The sequence below is a fragment of the Tarenaya hassleriana genome, unplaced genomic scaffold (genome assembly GCF_000463585.1).
Source record: "Tarenaya hassleriana unplaced genomic scaffold, ASM46358v1 Cleome1, whole genome shotgun sequence".
Classification (NCBI taxonomy): Eukaryota; Viridiplantae; Streptophyta; class Magnoliopsida; order Brassicales; family Cleomaceae; genus Tarenaya; species Tarenaya hassleriana.
The window spans coordinates 4610229-4624730 of record NW_010960187.1 but is presented as its reverse complement, the minus strand read 5'-3'; the positions used below and the strand labels follow the sequence as shown (position 1 = coordinate 4624730).

The window sequence follows — 14502 nt, the reverse complement described above, 5'->3', positions numbered from 1 at the left end:
CGCTCTTCGTGGTGAACGCCGCTTTCGATTCTTGGCAGGTCTGCAATTCTTACGTTTTTAGCCTTATATATACACACACACATATATATATATATATGTATGTTCTAGTTTACTAAAATATATCCGTATACATATACAAATGAGTCGTGTTGAATTACATAGTTTTTTTTTTTTGCAGATTAAGAACGTTTTGGCTCCGACTGCTGTTGATAAAAGTAAAGAGTGGAAGAATTGCAAGCTCGATCTGAAGAAATGCACCGCCGCCCAGCTCCAAACCGTTCAAGGTAAAGTAATTTGGATCCGAACATTGTACCGAAATCGTGCCTTGGTTATTTCCGGTTTGGCACCTGAACCGTTCGGTTAATATAATACCAGGGTTTAGGGACCAGATGTTGAATGCATTGGCACCGGTTCAGAGCATGGCGTCAGGTGGTTTGTTCCTGGACTCGTGCCATGCTCATTGCCAGGGCGGAAGCGCGGCTTCATGGTCCGGCTCCCAAGGCCCCAGTGTCGATGACACGGTACATAAATAATTAATTATTGGAACTTTTTTTTTGTTTATTTAATTTTGATTTTTAAATTAATGATTTATATATATTTAAAATTTTTCTTCAGAAAATTGCGAAGGCCGTTGGGGATTGGTTCAATGACCGGAGCCCATTCAAGAAGATGGATTGCCCAACGTACCCATGCAACCCAACTTGCCCTGCCGTCTCCTCTGAGGACTAAATATTATGTTTAATATTTATTCTTCATTTTTTTTTAATAAAATTGTCCCTATTATTGGAATTACAATATTTAAAAACTAAGCATGGAAATTGGATGTGCGATGATTGCTGTTCTGTTCTCAAGCATTTTTCACTATTTGTAATCACAACGATGGATTTGAAAATCTTGTAATACCGTCGATATTTTGCCCATTTGGAATATGAATTTTTTTTAGTTTATAAAGAAAAAATATACATAGGGATGATGATTACGCTTCAGATCCTAATTGAAGTTTTGTAATTATGGAGTGATGAAGAACCGCACTAAAACTTTCTACGAGAAAATTTTTGTATACTAATCTTTCAACCTTTTGTCAAATTTGCCGCAGCAAAAAAAAAGGAAGAAAATTTTTCAAATTTGCCTGGAAAAAGGGTGAAAGCTCCAGTTTTTCCACAAAATAAGAGAGAGAGAGAGCCTGCCCATTGCCCACTTCCCAGAATGAGCACTGTTTACTGTGGTGGGTGAATTAGGGTTCATTCTGTTGGGAATTCAAGCTTCCGATTTTATTCGAGGAAGATTACGGGTCGGAATATCTTCACTCGTTAACGATGGATTGGGCGTTTGTGCACAGATCTTGGGAGAAATGGGTTTCGGGAAATGTCGGCTCTTCCGGTCAGTCACTTACTGTTTCTCTTCGATTAGGGTTTCTCAGTTCGCAAGAACCCTGAACTATATGACCTTGTGGTGGTGATTCGGCTGCTGAAAATTTCAGGCGATCCTTTGAAGGCTGCTGTTTTAATCAACTACGACCCTACAGGACCTTCTCGTCTTCTATCTACGATGTAAGCTCATGCTTTTCCTCATTTCTTGTTTTTCTTCTTTCCCCAAAGCTTGGTTCTTTTCCTGTAAATTTGTTCAAAGATGCGCGCTTTTCAAGGAGAATATGAATCGGAACTGATTCTGCGTCTTGTTGGGAACTTGTCGAGTTTGTTTGTTGGGATGCAGATATCTTATCCAATTGTCTAAGCTTAGATTACCTAAAGTTTTCAGTTGAATTCTCTCTGTCCTTGTGGTTGTTCCTTCGAACTTCCGATTTTTCAGATATAGGTGGCATTGGTTTCTAGATTAAGAATCAAGAATGCATGGCATGGGGATGCACACACGGTGCCTTGGCTGTTAATGCATGATGGTCTTGGATTTCTTTTGGTTCCAAATGCCGTTATGCAACATCCTCGTTTAGCAACTTACTTGATTTTCGCTTCGTTCCTGTAGAGTCTTGAGTAGCTTTCTTCTTACCCGTCGCGTATACTTTCCACCGTAGTCGTTGTTTCGTAAGAATTCATATTATCAGATTTGCAATTGAGGAATGACACAGATTTGAGGTTTTGAGTTTTAGATCTCGTTCATGTCCTATGGTTAGCATGAAACTCTGTCAGTGCCTGGTTTTTTTGTTGGGAAGAACATGAAAAGAAGGCTTGTTTTCATTAAGCAAAATGTTCTATCCGTTGTCACGGGCACATGGATTTACTGCCATTCAGATGAAGAAGTATTTTTCTGATTTACTGCTCTCTTTTACTCAGATTCGCCTAATGTGAAGCTCCATGTGATGAGTGCTTGCAGTGCTGAGCAAGAGGGGATAAAACTGTATCCTGTTGACTTGAGGCAATTCATCGATTTCATAAGACGCGGCAATCTTCCAACCGAGACTTTTGTTCTCGGGTCTAACCAATGTAAGTCCATTCCATCTCCGGAACAACTTGTGCATTCAACCGGTTCACTCGATTCTACTTTTACTGTTATCTTGTTTCCAAACCCAGATGTTCTATTTCTTTTCCTTCCCAAAATATTTAGTTTAACGGGACTTGGTCTGCAGATTTGGTGACCTCTGTTCACGAGAACTGGTTTGCTGCACGGTGCTTAAACACGACCCAGCCTGCTGGGGAAGGTGCCATCGTCTTGCAAACATCAGCTCATGTCTTGGTCGCTCTGTAAGTGCACACTTAGTTCTCCATTGTGTCTGTTCTTACTTGCAAATAGTTCGTGAAGTCTGAAACATTCTGAATGAATGGATGGCCGGCCTGTGGCAGGTATGACGGCTCGATTGGTTCAGCCTCTCGTGCTATGGCTGCAGTCGATCAATTTGCCTGGCAGCTTAGTCGGAAAAGCCTCTAACTTTCAACACCCACGACGGCCAGTAAGAGGAATCAATCATATGCAAACTTAGCAGGCTTTATTACCGGAGTAACTGGTATGCTGTTGTATGATATCTGTTGTTCAATCACACGATCTTTGGCTCCAATTCATCTTACCGAGTATCTCCATGAAACTGAAAACCAATCAAATACAAATCTTCTTCGCTGTTCTATTTCTCTTCGTACTGGTTACTGGCCTGAGTTGATCAACGAAGACCAGAGGGGATATTATCAATGGAGATACTAAAGGAGGATTGAGTTTCAAAAGGGTCACTGCAAAAACACAGTTTGGTGTATATTTCTGCATCAATATGTAGCTTTTGGAAGACATTACCATTTATTTTTATAAAAAAAAATATTTCCGTTTGAATTGTTTCAGCTATTTCTCATGCTGTTCATCTTTAATTTTGTTCTGTATATTAAGATTGCTGAAATATTTTTTAAGGTCCTGGTTTGAATCGATCGGTGGAAAGTGATATAATTTCTGGATCAAAATGGTTCATATATAAAAGCTGGTGTTAGAGTGAATGTAGTCGGGTCTAAGGTTCGGATAACCATCCTACTTGTCAACAAAAAAAAAATTGCTGAAGTATTTTTAGTTTCAAGTTCTATTATGTCAGATTCGGACCAGTGGAAAAACAATAGAGAGGCCTAAAATCAAGGAACGAGCCATTGACAAAAACCTTTTTTTTTTGGACTGATTTGAATGCATCCATGATCCAATGTAATGATAGGACCGACTTTTGCGGAAAGCTTACAACTTTTCTGGATGCGAGGACTCACCCACCACACACGAATTTCACTGCTACGAGATATTACCAAACATGCAAATTGCGATCGAATGATTATTTAACATATTCCAAGGCATATTTAGTGAATATGAATTTTATATTTAATGTCATTGAAAATATTCTTATAGTATATTATATTGTTTATAATAATATTGTTTCAAAACCGGGCAAGAACAAAGGATGATAATATAATATTCCATTCACCGACAAAACCAAAACAATCATGTGATCTTCCACTTTGTACTTTTGACAATTTACATCCATCAACAGAAGAAACAAAAGAGGGAAAAAGGGAGGTCCATGCTACAAGATATTCTGATTCTGATTATTTATTTGTTGTCATAAAAAAATCATTCAGACAACTTGTTAAAACAATGGCTAAATCTAATTTACAAATAGAATGTTATAATTGATACAAGAAATACAAGTCTTAATTTCCTCACTCTAGCAGAAATAAAAAAGTATTCCCGCTCTAAACTTTGAAATATTCTGCAACATGAACAATCAGACACAAGTGAAAAAAAATATATTAGAGATGAAATCTAATCTTAATCAGACATGGAAAATCTCCAAAGAACGTAGACAAGTGGACCTCGGATCGTATTTACATATGATTATACACAAAATGAGCCAAACTTCCAAGAACAGAGTTTTTTCTTTTGGATCTGTGCAGAATTTATCCAACCTGCTGTTGAGAAGGAAAAAAAAAAACAAGAACAAGAACAAGTGAGTGCCTTCAATTGAATGGGAATCAATGAATGTGTCACCTTCGATTGAATAGGGCATTAACCAACACGAAGTACATAAACCCTAACAATTCAAAAGTCTCCAGCTTTATGGTTCCTCTTCCTTCCTGAGAGATCAGAGAGCAGAAATCTTGTGAAATCGTTGAGTGACATCACAAAGTTCACCGGAATTGCATCTGGGTTTTACAGAAATCCACGAACAAATCCAAAATTAGCATGAGGGTTAAATGGATTGGACATCTTCAAGAGATTAAACAAAAAAAAAAAAAGGTTCAAACTTTAACGAAGTACTTCAAACTCAAATTAGATAACAAACAGAAATAGAGAAAGACAGTTAGGAAAAGGTTTCGCCTTTCCTAAATAAGATAAGATCTAAGACTGGAAGATAAAATCCTGAGTCCATGTGTTTCCAGATATAACAACCCATACGAAAAACGGTAACACCCACCCATAACTCTTCAGACAAGGCCAAGGGGCATCAGCCTATAAACAAAACAAAGGCTAGTAATTCCGAGGAACAGAGATTGAAAGTAAACACCGCGATTTGGGGAAACCCAGCACTGGATCAAACAACTGCGTTTCAACACATTCAGAGTACGAAATGGTTGAAAATGAGAACTTTTTTCAGGGTTCAGGACCAGAGATCTGAAACGTGAAACCCGTGACATGGAATAGATAGAAAAGAGATTGAATTCTGGCGCTCAGATCCATGGATCCTCGGCTGATTCACCCCGGGCTCCGATTCAGTTGATGCAAGGCGGGATCCGACCAAGCAGCACAAAGCACGGGCTGTGTCAGCCAAATCAGTTCCCGACCTGCACCAAGCGAATCCGAGCCCGCCGGTAACTCTCTCGTCTTCTCTCTCTCTCTCTCTCTCTCTCTCTCTAAAAATAGGAAGGACGACAGAGAGGAGGGAACGTAACACAGAGTTTTGGTTCTAAACTTCTATGGCGAATATGGCAAAAATGGCTTCTTGTAAGCGAGTAGCCCTACCAAACAATGGTCACTCGGCCTCCGAAGGTAAGTCAATTTATACCCGTGACGGACCAATAGTGAGAGACCACGTGCCCCACTTGGTCTTCTGCTTTTGTGATTTCTGAGTAACATCCGACCCGGATTTGAACGAAATTACGGAAAACGCCACCGGTCTGACGTGGAGAGACAGTAAAATCACGTTCCCGTGACATGCTTGTGCCACGTGGAGCTTGACCGCGTTACGTTGCTTCAGTGACGTGAAAAAAAAAAAATAGTTACCTGGGATATTCGTTCTTTTTTCACACAAATAAATAAAGACGCACTCCATTTAAAGGAAAAAATACGAAAGACTTCAAATTTTAAGGGATTCCAAACACAAAATAAATAAATAATATAATGTAAATACGTCATACCATTGGCGTTTATAATTATTTAACTATATGGTTTTTTAAAATAAAATGTGAAACCCTTACATTAAAATTCGTCCAAGCGCCTTCATATGGAAGAAAGCTATTAGAAAATGTTAGGAGGAGAAGAATATAAACGGTCTTTATATCTACTTTTAAAAGCCTCTTTTATTGAATTTTAGCTCTTGACGGAAACTAATATTTTATGCTTCCTTGTATCGGAATATCCTAAACCATTTCTTGAGAGGATATCCTTGGTAATAGATTTCGTATTTATCTCTAATTATCTTGCGGTGAATTAAAGTCTTTTGGATGAGGTATGATTACGCATGGTAAATGAGATTTATTTCTTTTCTTGGATCCGATCCGTCGTCCTGTACAAATCCTTTGTGTGTGTATATATATATATATGAGGAATATGATTCCCCACCTGTGATGGTCGACAAGTGTGCACGATCCATTTCATGGTATAGATTCTGTACCATTTTTCCTAATTAAAACATGTAATTCTGTGTTTTTTCTCCTGAACGAGTGATGCAAATACTAAAACTTTTTTAAACCAAAAACACATATATACAATATATATATATATATATGTCATTATAGATAATAGAAATCCCATTTCGACATAGAATATGGGTGTTTTCATTAAAATAAATTGTAAAAAATAAATAAAAGAAGAACAATCATCACATTGGAAAAGAAGATAATTTAATGGGATTGTAGCTGTTCTGATTATGGTCGTAAGTTGACATAGATTTGTCCCCACCAATCAATCCGATATTTTCCAAGATTTATCCAAAACAATAATAAATACATAATTCGTCAAAAAAAAAGAAGAAGAAAAATCATATCTTTAAACCCATCTCACGCGGAAAACAAAGTCACCAGATGTGAAATTTTCGGACATAAAATATAATATTCATATGTTCTGAATGTGAACGTACGATTAGGGTTTGGCAACATTACACGGCGCCGAGAATCTAATTACTGTACTTTCACACTTGTTACTTCTACGGGTTGAAACATGATAGACATTTACATCTCACATGTCGATGTTTTTCTTCCTTCCAAACACACTTTTTGACTTAAACTCATCTCTTCTTCCGCTGAAAACATGATTGTGTTCATATATATGGTGATGTTATGTTCATATCATACGAAGAAAACGTGACATAAGACGACTAAAACACTATACATATATATATTATATATATGTACCTGTCACCTCCATTTTTCTGCAATAAACAACGTCACGAGAGCTGTTTTCAGTATCCCATTCATTCATCAGCCAACTCATATCCGGGCCCTTGAGAGTTACAGGGTCATTTCGTTCTTGTCGGTTTCTTTGATGACTTTAGCATGATCTGGTTTAGGGTCCATCAAGATTTGAATCTCACCAGATTAAAAAAAAAACCATTCATCGATTACATATTCACAAGACGATTGACACCGTGAAACGAAACTTCTGCTGTTCAGACCGTTTCAGAGGACATATATGTTACAGAATTTTTGTTAAAGTATGTTACAGAGTTTTGTCCTGAACCATGCTTCATGAAGGGACTGTACGGCCGATCGATGTCAGAACCGAGCCTGTGGTGCTGAACAATGCCGGGGCTACCGTCCGAGCCATTCTCGGTAGAGTTGGGTATGTAAGAGTGCCAAGTATGAACCAGTTTAGGCTCATGAGAGCGACTGCGTCTGATGCGGGTTTGTTCTTAACGCTCGAGAAGAACTGAACCACACTCTTTAGGGAAATGCCGACCACTGTGAAGAGAGCTCCCACGAGGGGCGTGCATAAATCCTCTTGCTTCGCTTCTGATATGATCAGTCCCACTAGAACCGAGAGGACCGCACTGAAAATGCTTCTAGATAAGGCAATTCCCCTTTCCGAGCCGATAACTTCAGATTCTCCTTCCCCCTTTAGGACAGTGTCATTCCCGAATGGGTAGGGAGGGGATCTAAGTACTGTTCCATCGGCCTTTCTCTTCTGCCCGTGTGGAATTTTCGTCGGTCTAGTGGCTTGGAGATTTGCAGTGTGTTGATCATGTCTGGACTTTGATGCAGAAGTTCCAGAGTGAGCGCTGCGACCTTCGGTAGAGGAAGTGGTTGGATCTTTATCAGCCTCGGCATGGCCCTTTGTGCTCCAATGCCCTTTGCCTTGGACTTCCTTCAGGCGAAGATTTTCCTCCTTCAAATCCTGCAACTGTCAGAACCAGATACAAGGTTCAGGCATTGTTTTCTGCATGTCTACCCTTTCTAATTCAAGAAAAGCAAGTGCACGGAACATATACATATATATATACCTCAATCTCCAACTTTTCAATCTTGGAAATGGCTTCATTATGATCCTCTGCAAGTTCAGCCAACTCTGATTCCATAACCCGGTACTCATTGATAGCTGCCTGAAGGTTTTTCTCTATTTCTTCCCTATTCCATTCAAGATTCTCCAACTCGCAGTGCATCTCATACATACTTTGCTCAAGCTGCAAACACAAGGATCCTTCTCAGAAAAACCGGTGAGTAGTGACAAAGAATTGCACGATAACTTTCCCGGGGGGATTGAATAACACAACCTACGTTGGTTACAAAAAGGTATTCAAATACTTTTAGAAGCTCCAATACTTACAGAGGCAGAGACTAGGGTTGTCCATAATGTCATACACTATCGTTTAGTTTGCAGAGTGGCTATACAAGAATCTTGAATGTACCGAATTGAAAGGACAAGCATTTAAGTCTTGCTTCATATTCCCCTGAAACTATTCTACAACAAAAACAAAAGATCCATTCCTTAATCAACCTAATCTGTAGCGTCAATCGGATCAACTTGGTTCATATGATTTTGAGGGTCTCTAACCTAATATTTCACATCATGAACCGGTAAAAGTGAATCTAATCTTGCCAGTAATCCATAAGAATCTGAAAACTAACCAGTCTTTCTCGAGGTATGAAAGCGAAGAAGCGAATGGGGAGCGTCAAAAGCAAGAGCAAACCCCAAAGCGTGCCCAACACTGCCCTCAAGAGCATGTTAACGTGGAAGCAGATAGCAGAGCTCAAGAGATCAGCAGACATGAAGAGGGTGATCAAAGCTGTTTTCAGACAGAACAGGCATGATGAAATGCAGATCACTAACGGCCTCGTCGTTACATAAACTATCGAGCAAACAAATCCATAAACCAAACCCACGACCTCCATTGCTCTTCATCCGAGTGACTCCTGAACAAACACAGAACTCCATATCAATGAGAAAGATATGTTTTTTTTGTTGCATCAATATGAAGTTCATACTTTTATTAACCTTGTGTAAAAGGGGGTTTCAAGAGGGATCAAGAACAATCTTTTTTTTTTTTTTTTGGTTTTTTAAAGGAAAGTAAAGGATCAAGAGCTTTTAGATTCCAAACACAAGCAAACCCAGAAATTCGAATTCGACATGTTTCCCCTTTTTCTCATCTAGTCTCCGAAAAATACAAAGAATAGTGGTGGAAATTGGCCCATAGAACACATTTGTAACGGTCAAATTGTCAAAATTTTCCTGAAAGTTTACACATTTCAGCCAAAGTGGGGCGCCCCAGCACATCCTCGTTATAGCAACAGCAACAACTTAAACCTAACACAAATCGGACTTGTAACGACAAAATGGTGATTCAGAGACTGACTTTATGAGGCAATGAAGAACGACGAAATGCGAAGAACAGCGGAGGGAAGAGAGCGAAGCACTTACGCAGTGGGTTCGATGCGACTGAGCAGAGACTAGGGGGGGGAGAGGGGGGGGCAAAGAAGAATTGAGAGAGAGAGACGTGTCGGGAAGAGGATCGCCATGGCGGACACGTGGCATGCGCTCTTAGTATACTAACTGAGGAACGAATTGAAGATCAAGCAACTCAACAGCGAGAACATTATATGGATAAAGATGTGATCTTTGTAAAATATTGGATTTTGTATGAAAGGTGTCTGCTTTAAACCGAGACCTTGCCGTTGTCGTTCTCAGTAAAATTAAAAACTTTTAAAATGTAATCAAATTGAAAAATTGAAATATTGACTAGTTCGGTTTTACTAACCGGATTAAATTTAAAATCCGGTTCGGTTTTTGATTTGGAACCGAAATTGATTTGAGAAAGAAAAAAAAAACATAAAATCCCAAATTGGGATTTAGGGTTCTCCTCAGTCGATCGATAGATTTGATGATCCAGCCCTCTCCTCGGAAATTCCTCCGGCGACACGCGACAGGCGGCGGCGCGCGACAGGCGACGTCTGGCGAAACCTCCGACGACGACAGGTCGAGCTTCTGACGTGAATCTTCGCGATTCTCCTTCGATTCCCAGGTTAGATCGTCATCATCTCTTCTCTTCTGTTGGTCCTACTATTGTTTATCTAGTCGATTACAGGCTTCAGTTTGTTTAAAGTGTCGATTGAATTGGATTTGTATGTGAGTAGATTTCGGGTGATGTGTTACTGCTCCTCTCTTCTCTTCTGCGTTGTCTGCGATGTTGAGTCGAGTACAGGGATTTAGTGTTACTTTCTTCAAAATGCTTCAGTTGGTTTCAAGCGGCGATTGAGGGTTTGAGGGTTGGTTATTAGTTGTTTACGATGTACAGCAGGTTTCAATGTTCCTATAGATGGATTTTTTACATAGATTCAGGGGTGTATAAATGTGTATTCCTCTACGTTTTTTTATATAGAAAATGAGTTATATTTCAGTAGGGACTTCAAAATCTTGAGGTCTGATTCCGCATCTGTCTTTGCACTGAAGCTTAGATTTCGTCGATGATTCGGAGAGTGGCTGCTTCTACTTTTGCTTATGCTTCAGGTTTTGTTGGTTCTCATCTCTCCACTTTGATAAACGACCTATCTAGTTCTCGTAGATGGAGTGATACCATACAAGCATTGAATGATATGATCAAAAGGAAATTGATAGAATTTTATTGAAGCTCGTTGAAGAAATTGATAGAATTTTGGCATCTTCTAAACTAAAAAATCCAAAATTTCATAATAATTTCTTAGTTTAAGTACCCAGACATGATTATAGTGTTTTCCCTTCAGAAAAAAAAAAAACCATTTGATAGTTATTTTGTTATTATCACAATGAGTAACGTTATCACAAGAAAATATTGGATTACTAATTCCAAATTCTTAACAACTTCCGGCATATATAACATTCTTAGTTATTGTTTTGGGTTTTCTTCTCCATGGAATTCGGATGATGGGCTCGTGTTTCTTTGTTTTGATATTTTTTACTCTCGCGTCGTCTAAGAAGTACAACAATGATATCTCTTCAGATATTGTTTTGACTTTGTTATTTCTTGTAGATGTATAAGACAGAGTGAGTAGAGTGTCGAGAGTTGCTGTTGAGATGGCGGATCAGTTTCAATCCAATTCCATGGAAGATCTCTTCGATTCATCGCTTTGTCTCGAAGACAACCACATGAAACAAGGGTTTGAAGAAGGTTACGAAGCTGGGATTATGTCAGGTCGGGAAGACGCTCGCCATCTCGGTCTGAAACATGGTTTCGAAACCGGTGAGCTTCTCGGCTTCTACAATGGCTGCTCTTCCGTATGGAACTCTGCCCTCCAACTTCATCCTGCCAGATTCTCCTCCCAGGTTCAGAAACAGCTCAAGGAATTCCAAGTTTTGATCGATGATTACCCGCTTTTGGATCCCGAGGACGAGAACATCGACAAGATAAAGGATGATCTCCGGGTTAAATTCAACATGATATGCGCATCTCTCGGTGTTTCGAAGAAAAACATAGAGTACAGGGGATACCCCAAGACATCCTCGGCTCTCGAGTTTTAACTTAGTATATGTACAATGGGATTTTTTGGTTGCTCCAATAATCTCTGGAAACCAACTTTATTTATAGAAGAGAAACATTATTGACGAAAATAATAAGAAACCTTTACATTTCACCATAGTTTACTGTCCAAAAAAAACAAGTCATGATAAAAGACTTCGACCGGATAACCGTGCGACGATCTCAGAGGCACGGTCTCTATGATTCTCCGATTCGCTCAGAGGGTTTGGCCCTTGGGGTTCGGTTTTCCAGAAACCGAAGGAAAACGCGCGGTTTGATTATAATTGCAATTTCACGGTCGGTTTAGGAACTTTAAGAAATGACGCCGTTTCTGTCCGAGGGTTCTTTCTAGGTTCATGGTTTCGTATTCTTCGACAGAGGGAACGCCATTTGCAGAGAGAAAACGAAGAGGGTTTCTCTGGCGGCGACGAGGAGAGGAAGGAAAAGAGAGTAGGTAATGAGGTTAGGGTTTTCTCAGGCGAGTTTTTTTCGCAGTTGACAGCTTGGGAGCTTTCGTTTTCAGAATCCTGAGGTCTGTTTCCGCATCTGTCTTTGCGCTGAAGCTCAGATGTCTTCGATGATTCGGAGAGTGACCGCTTCTACTTTTGCTTCTGCTTCAGGTTTTGTTCATTCTCGTCCCTCCACTTTTCTCTATCGTCGTCTGAGATTCAGCGGTTCTATCTCTCTTGAGGAGAGATTGAGATGTGGCGTTGGTAATAGTAGTCTGAGATTCAGCAGTTCTATCTCTAATGCCATTGATGATGTTGAGTTATTCAATCAGATGGTTCGATCTCGTCCCCTCCCTTCCGTTGTTGAGTTCAATAAATTACTTGGTGCAATGACCAAAATGAAAAAGTACGATACCGTAATTTCTCTTTGCAAGAGAATGGAATTGGTCGGGGTTTCACATGACGAGTACACTTTGAATATCCTTGTCAACTGTTTATGCCGTTCAGGTCGGGTGGTTTTAGGCTTTTCGGTTTTGGGAAAGACCTTGAAACTTGGTTATAAGCCTAACGTAGTCACATTCAATAGCCTGGTCAATGGGCTCTGCATCGAACTGAAGCTTTCTGCAGCTTTAAGTTTGGTTGACCAAATGGAAAAAGATGGAGTTGCGCCTAATGTAATTACCTACACCACTTTGATAAACGGCCTATGTAGTTCTCGTAGATGGAGTGATGCCATGCAAGTATTGAATGAAATGATCAAAAGGCAAATCACTCCCAATGTTGTCACTTTCAATGGATTAATCGGTAATTTTATTAAAGAGGGAAAGTCTCAAGAAGCTATGGAGCTCTTTAGTGAGATGTCTCGAAGAGGAGTTGTTGCTAATATAGTTACTTACAGCTCTCTCATCCATGGGTTTTGTCGAGTAGGCAGCATTGATGTTGCCCAAAAGCTTTTTCTAGAGATGCAATCTCATGGTATTCGTCCTGATCTTATTACTTACAACGTTTTACTTGATGGTCTTTGCAAAAATGCAAAACTAGAAGAGGCACTGGAGTTATATAATAAGATGGAAAATAGTGGGATGAAGCTCGATATAGTTGTACATACTACTCTCATTCATGGTTTGTGTATGGCTGATAAGTTTGATAAGGCGTTGGAGTTGTTCAATTGCCTTCTTCTTGGTAAAGGGGTGAAACCAAATGTTTGGACATATAATATAATGATCTCTGGATTTTGTGCAAAAGGTTTACTCGCTGAAGCCCAAAAGCTGTTCAGAGATATGAAAGAGATGGGTTGTTTGCCAGATGAGTGCACTTATAACGCAATCATCCGGGGTCATCTCAGACATGGCTCTACATCAGAGGTTATCGAGTTGCTACAAGAAATGAGAAATTGTGGGTTTCCTGCAGATACATCGACCATGAATTTGTTGATATATATGATATACGACGGTAGATTGGAGGGAGGATTTCTGGATCTTCTTTTATAGTGATTCTGTAGTGGCAGTACTCGTGTTTTCTCTCATGGACATCACGAAGAGGTGAACTCTTTTGTCCTGTATTTAGTTTGTTGAAAGCTCTTTGAACTTCTTTGTTTTCATGTTTCTTCATTTGATGGTCGAGAACTGCTATTCATATGCAATTTCAGAACTCAGAGAATGAGCATAAAACTTCTTCTGAACTTGATGAGATTCTATTTTCTTGTCATGTATCTTGATGATATCCTATTTGAAGCAGAAACTCAATGGTATGGCTTGAAACGATTCTGTGATTGAACCAGAAACAACGTTTTAATAACTCTTGCTTTAACTGTCGAAATGTGGGAGCTCTTGTGAATTCACTTCCAGTATCTTGCTTGCTCTGTCTGATCCGCAGAACACCTAGTTCTTCTTTTGTTTTCTGTTGATGTCATGTTGTGATTAATAATTATCACTTTGATTCACCATCTAACCTTTTGTAGTTTGAGATTGATTGTTATGATTACTGCTATCTTATCTTCTTCTAAGGTGGTTTTATTTGCTCTCTAGGAACCAGTTGCCTTTGCAGGTGGGATGTTTGCCGGAACTCTGAGGCGTGATCTGAGCGAAGGCCCGTTAAAAGAACGGTTGACGCGGGTAATGGAAGCCTCGATCTCACAGAAGATGGGATGAAGTCTAGAGGAAGAAGCTCCTCAACAGATAGAGATTGAATTGAGGTTTTTGGTATACATTGTCATTCGAAACTGCAGTGTCTCTTACCAGATAAGAGATATCATGTCATATTCTTCCTTGACACAATCCTGAGTTGGAACAAGACGATTCCCTCGTTGTGTTTCCATATAAATGTTATAGCATTTTAGATTGTTTTTTCTTATTCGAAATCATATGCCGATAATATAAGAGATTCTCATCTCATATTTTCCCACCAAAACGTGATGATGTCCACAAATTCCCCCCCCCCCCA

At 39.5% G+C, this 14502-nt stretch overlaps 5 protein-coding genes and 1 long non-coding RNA gene across 11 annotated transcripts in view; 4 read left to right on the top strand and 2 right to left on the bottom strand.

The window, feature by feature from the left end:
• Positions 1-929, top strand: part of LOC104811251 (pectin acetylesterase 7-like) — a 3878-nt gene extending 2949 nt beyond the window's left edge. The window contains exons 11-14 of the mRNA XM_010537908.1: positions 1-38; positions 179-284; positions 376-521; positions 616-929. Coding sequence (XP_010536210.1) covers positions 1-38; positions 179-284; positions 376-521; positions 616-729 — 404 coding nt within the window. The 3' untranslated portion in view covers positions 730-929. The remainder of the gene's footprint in view (positions 39-178; positions 285-375; positions 522-615) is intronic.
• Positions 930-1026: 97 nt separating this feature from the next.
• LOC104811225 lies at positions 1027-3282 on the top strand. The gene is made up of 5 exons (XM_010537876.1): positions 1027-1380; positions 1481-1550; positions 2329-2438; positions 2582-2696; positions 2796-3282. The coding sequence occupies exons 1-5, from the start codon at positions 1317-1319 to the stop codon at positions 2878-2880; spliced, it is 444 nt and encodes a 147-aa protein (XP_010536178.1). The 5' UTR covers positions 1027-1316; the 3' UTR covers positions 2881-3282.
• Positions 3283-3899: 617 nt separating this feature from the next.
• On the bottom strand, positions 3900-5932 carry LOC104811220. Of its 2 annotated transcripts, none has more exons than XR_002024156.1 (2): positions 5886-5932; positions 3900-4613 (listed from the first exon to the last, which is right to left on the bottom strand). It is a non-coding gene; the product is annotated as an uncharacterized LOC104811220 (long non-coding RNA). The 2 variants fall into 2 exon arrangements; XR_002024155.1 differs by lacking the exon at positions 5886-5932 and adding an exon at positions 4886-5448.
• A 1273-nt stretch (positions 5933-7205) lies between these two features.
• LOC104811203 lies at positions 7206-9647 on the bottom strand. Of its 3 annotated transcripts, none has more exons than XM_010537844.1 (4): positions 9541-9647; positions 8751-9035; positions 8126-8305; positions 7206-8025 (listed from the first exon to the last, which is right to left on the bottom strand). In XM_010537844.1, exons 2-4 carry the CDS (start codon positions 9012-9014, stop codon positions 7372-7374), a joined length of 1098 nt encoding a protein of 365 aa, XP_010536146.1. In that variant the 5' UTR covers positions 9015-9035; positions 9541-9647; the 3' UTR covers positions 7206-7371. The 3 variants fall into 3 exon arrangements, with proteins under 3 accessions (XP_010536146.1, XP_010536158.1, XP_010536152.1); XM_010537856.1 differs by lacking the exon at positions 9541-9647 and adding an exon at positions 9476-9493; XM_010537850.2 differs by lacking the exon at positions 9541-9647 and adding an exon at positions 9364-9436.
• A 300-nt stretch (positions 9648-9947) lies between these two features.
• On the top strand, positions 9948-11731 carry LOC104811178 (oral cancer-overexpressed protein 1 homolog). Its single transcript, XM_010537802.2, has 2 exons — positions 9948-10141; positions 11126-11731. Exon 2 carries the CDS (start codon positions 11170-11172, stop codon positions 11611-11613), a length of 444 nt encoding a protein of 147 aa, XP_010536104.1. The 5' UTR covers positions 9948-10141; positions 11126-11169; the 3' UTR covers positions 11614-11731.
• Positions 11732-11835: 104 nt separating this feature from the next.
• On the top strand, positions 11836-14404 carry LOC104811187 (pentatricopeptide repeat-containing protein At1g12300, mitochondrial-like). Of its 3 annotated transcripts, XM_010537832.1 has the most exons (3): positions 11836-12143; positions 12232-13601; positions 14088-14404. In XM_010537832.1, exon 2 carries the CDS (start codon positions 12393-12395, stop codon positions 13548-13550), a length of 1158 nt encoding a protein of 385 aa, XP_010536134.1. In that variant the 5' UTR covers positions 11836-12143; positions 12232-12392; the 3' UTR covers positions 13551-13601; positions 14088-14404. The 3 variants fall into 3 exon arrangements, with proteins under 3 accessions (XP_010536134.1, XP_010536125.1, XP_010536115.1); XM_010537823.1 differs by having other exon boundaries at positions 11836-13601; positions 14095-14404; XM_010537813.1 differs by having other exon boundaries at positions 11836-13601.
• The last annotated feature ends 98 nt before the right edge of the window (positions 14405-14502 follow it).

Excerpts from the sequence above, each read along its gene's own strand:
- LOC104811225 (XM_010537876.1), top strand. The coding sequence starts at position 1,317 with ATGGATTGGGCGTTTGTGCACAGATCTTGGGAGAAATGGGTTTCGGGA. Across the intron at positions 1,381-1,480 it reads GGGAAATGTCGGCTCTTCCG|GCGATCCTTTGAAGGCTGCT; the intron begins GTCAGTCACTTA and ends TGAAAATTTCAG. Across the intron at positions 1,551-2,328 it reads TCTCGTCTTCTATCTACGAT|TGCTGAGCAAGAGGGGATAA; the intron begins GTAAGCTCATGC and ends GAGTGCTTGCAG.
- LOC104811203 (XM_010537844.1), bottom strand. The coding sequence starts at position 9,014 with ATGGAGGTCGTGGGTTTGGTTTATGGATTTGTTTGCTCGATAGTTTAT. Across the intron at positions 8,306-8,750 it reads TCATACCTCGAGAAAGACTG|CTTGAGCAAAGTATGTATGA; the intron begins GTTAGTTTTCAG and ends TTGTGTTTGCAG. Across the intron at positions 8,026-8,125 it reads TTGAAAAGTTGGAGATTGAG|TTGCAGGATTTGAAGGAGGA; the intron begins GTATATATATAT and ends TGGTTCTGACAG.
- LOC104811178 (XM_010537802.2), top strand. The coding sequence starts at position 11,170 with ATGGCGGATCAGTTTCAATCCAATTCCATGGAAGATCTCTTCGATTCA.
- LOC104811187 (XM_010537823.1), top strand. The coding sequence starts at position 12,180 with ATGTCTTCGATGATTCGGAGAGTGACCGCTTCTACTTTTGCTTCTGCT.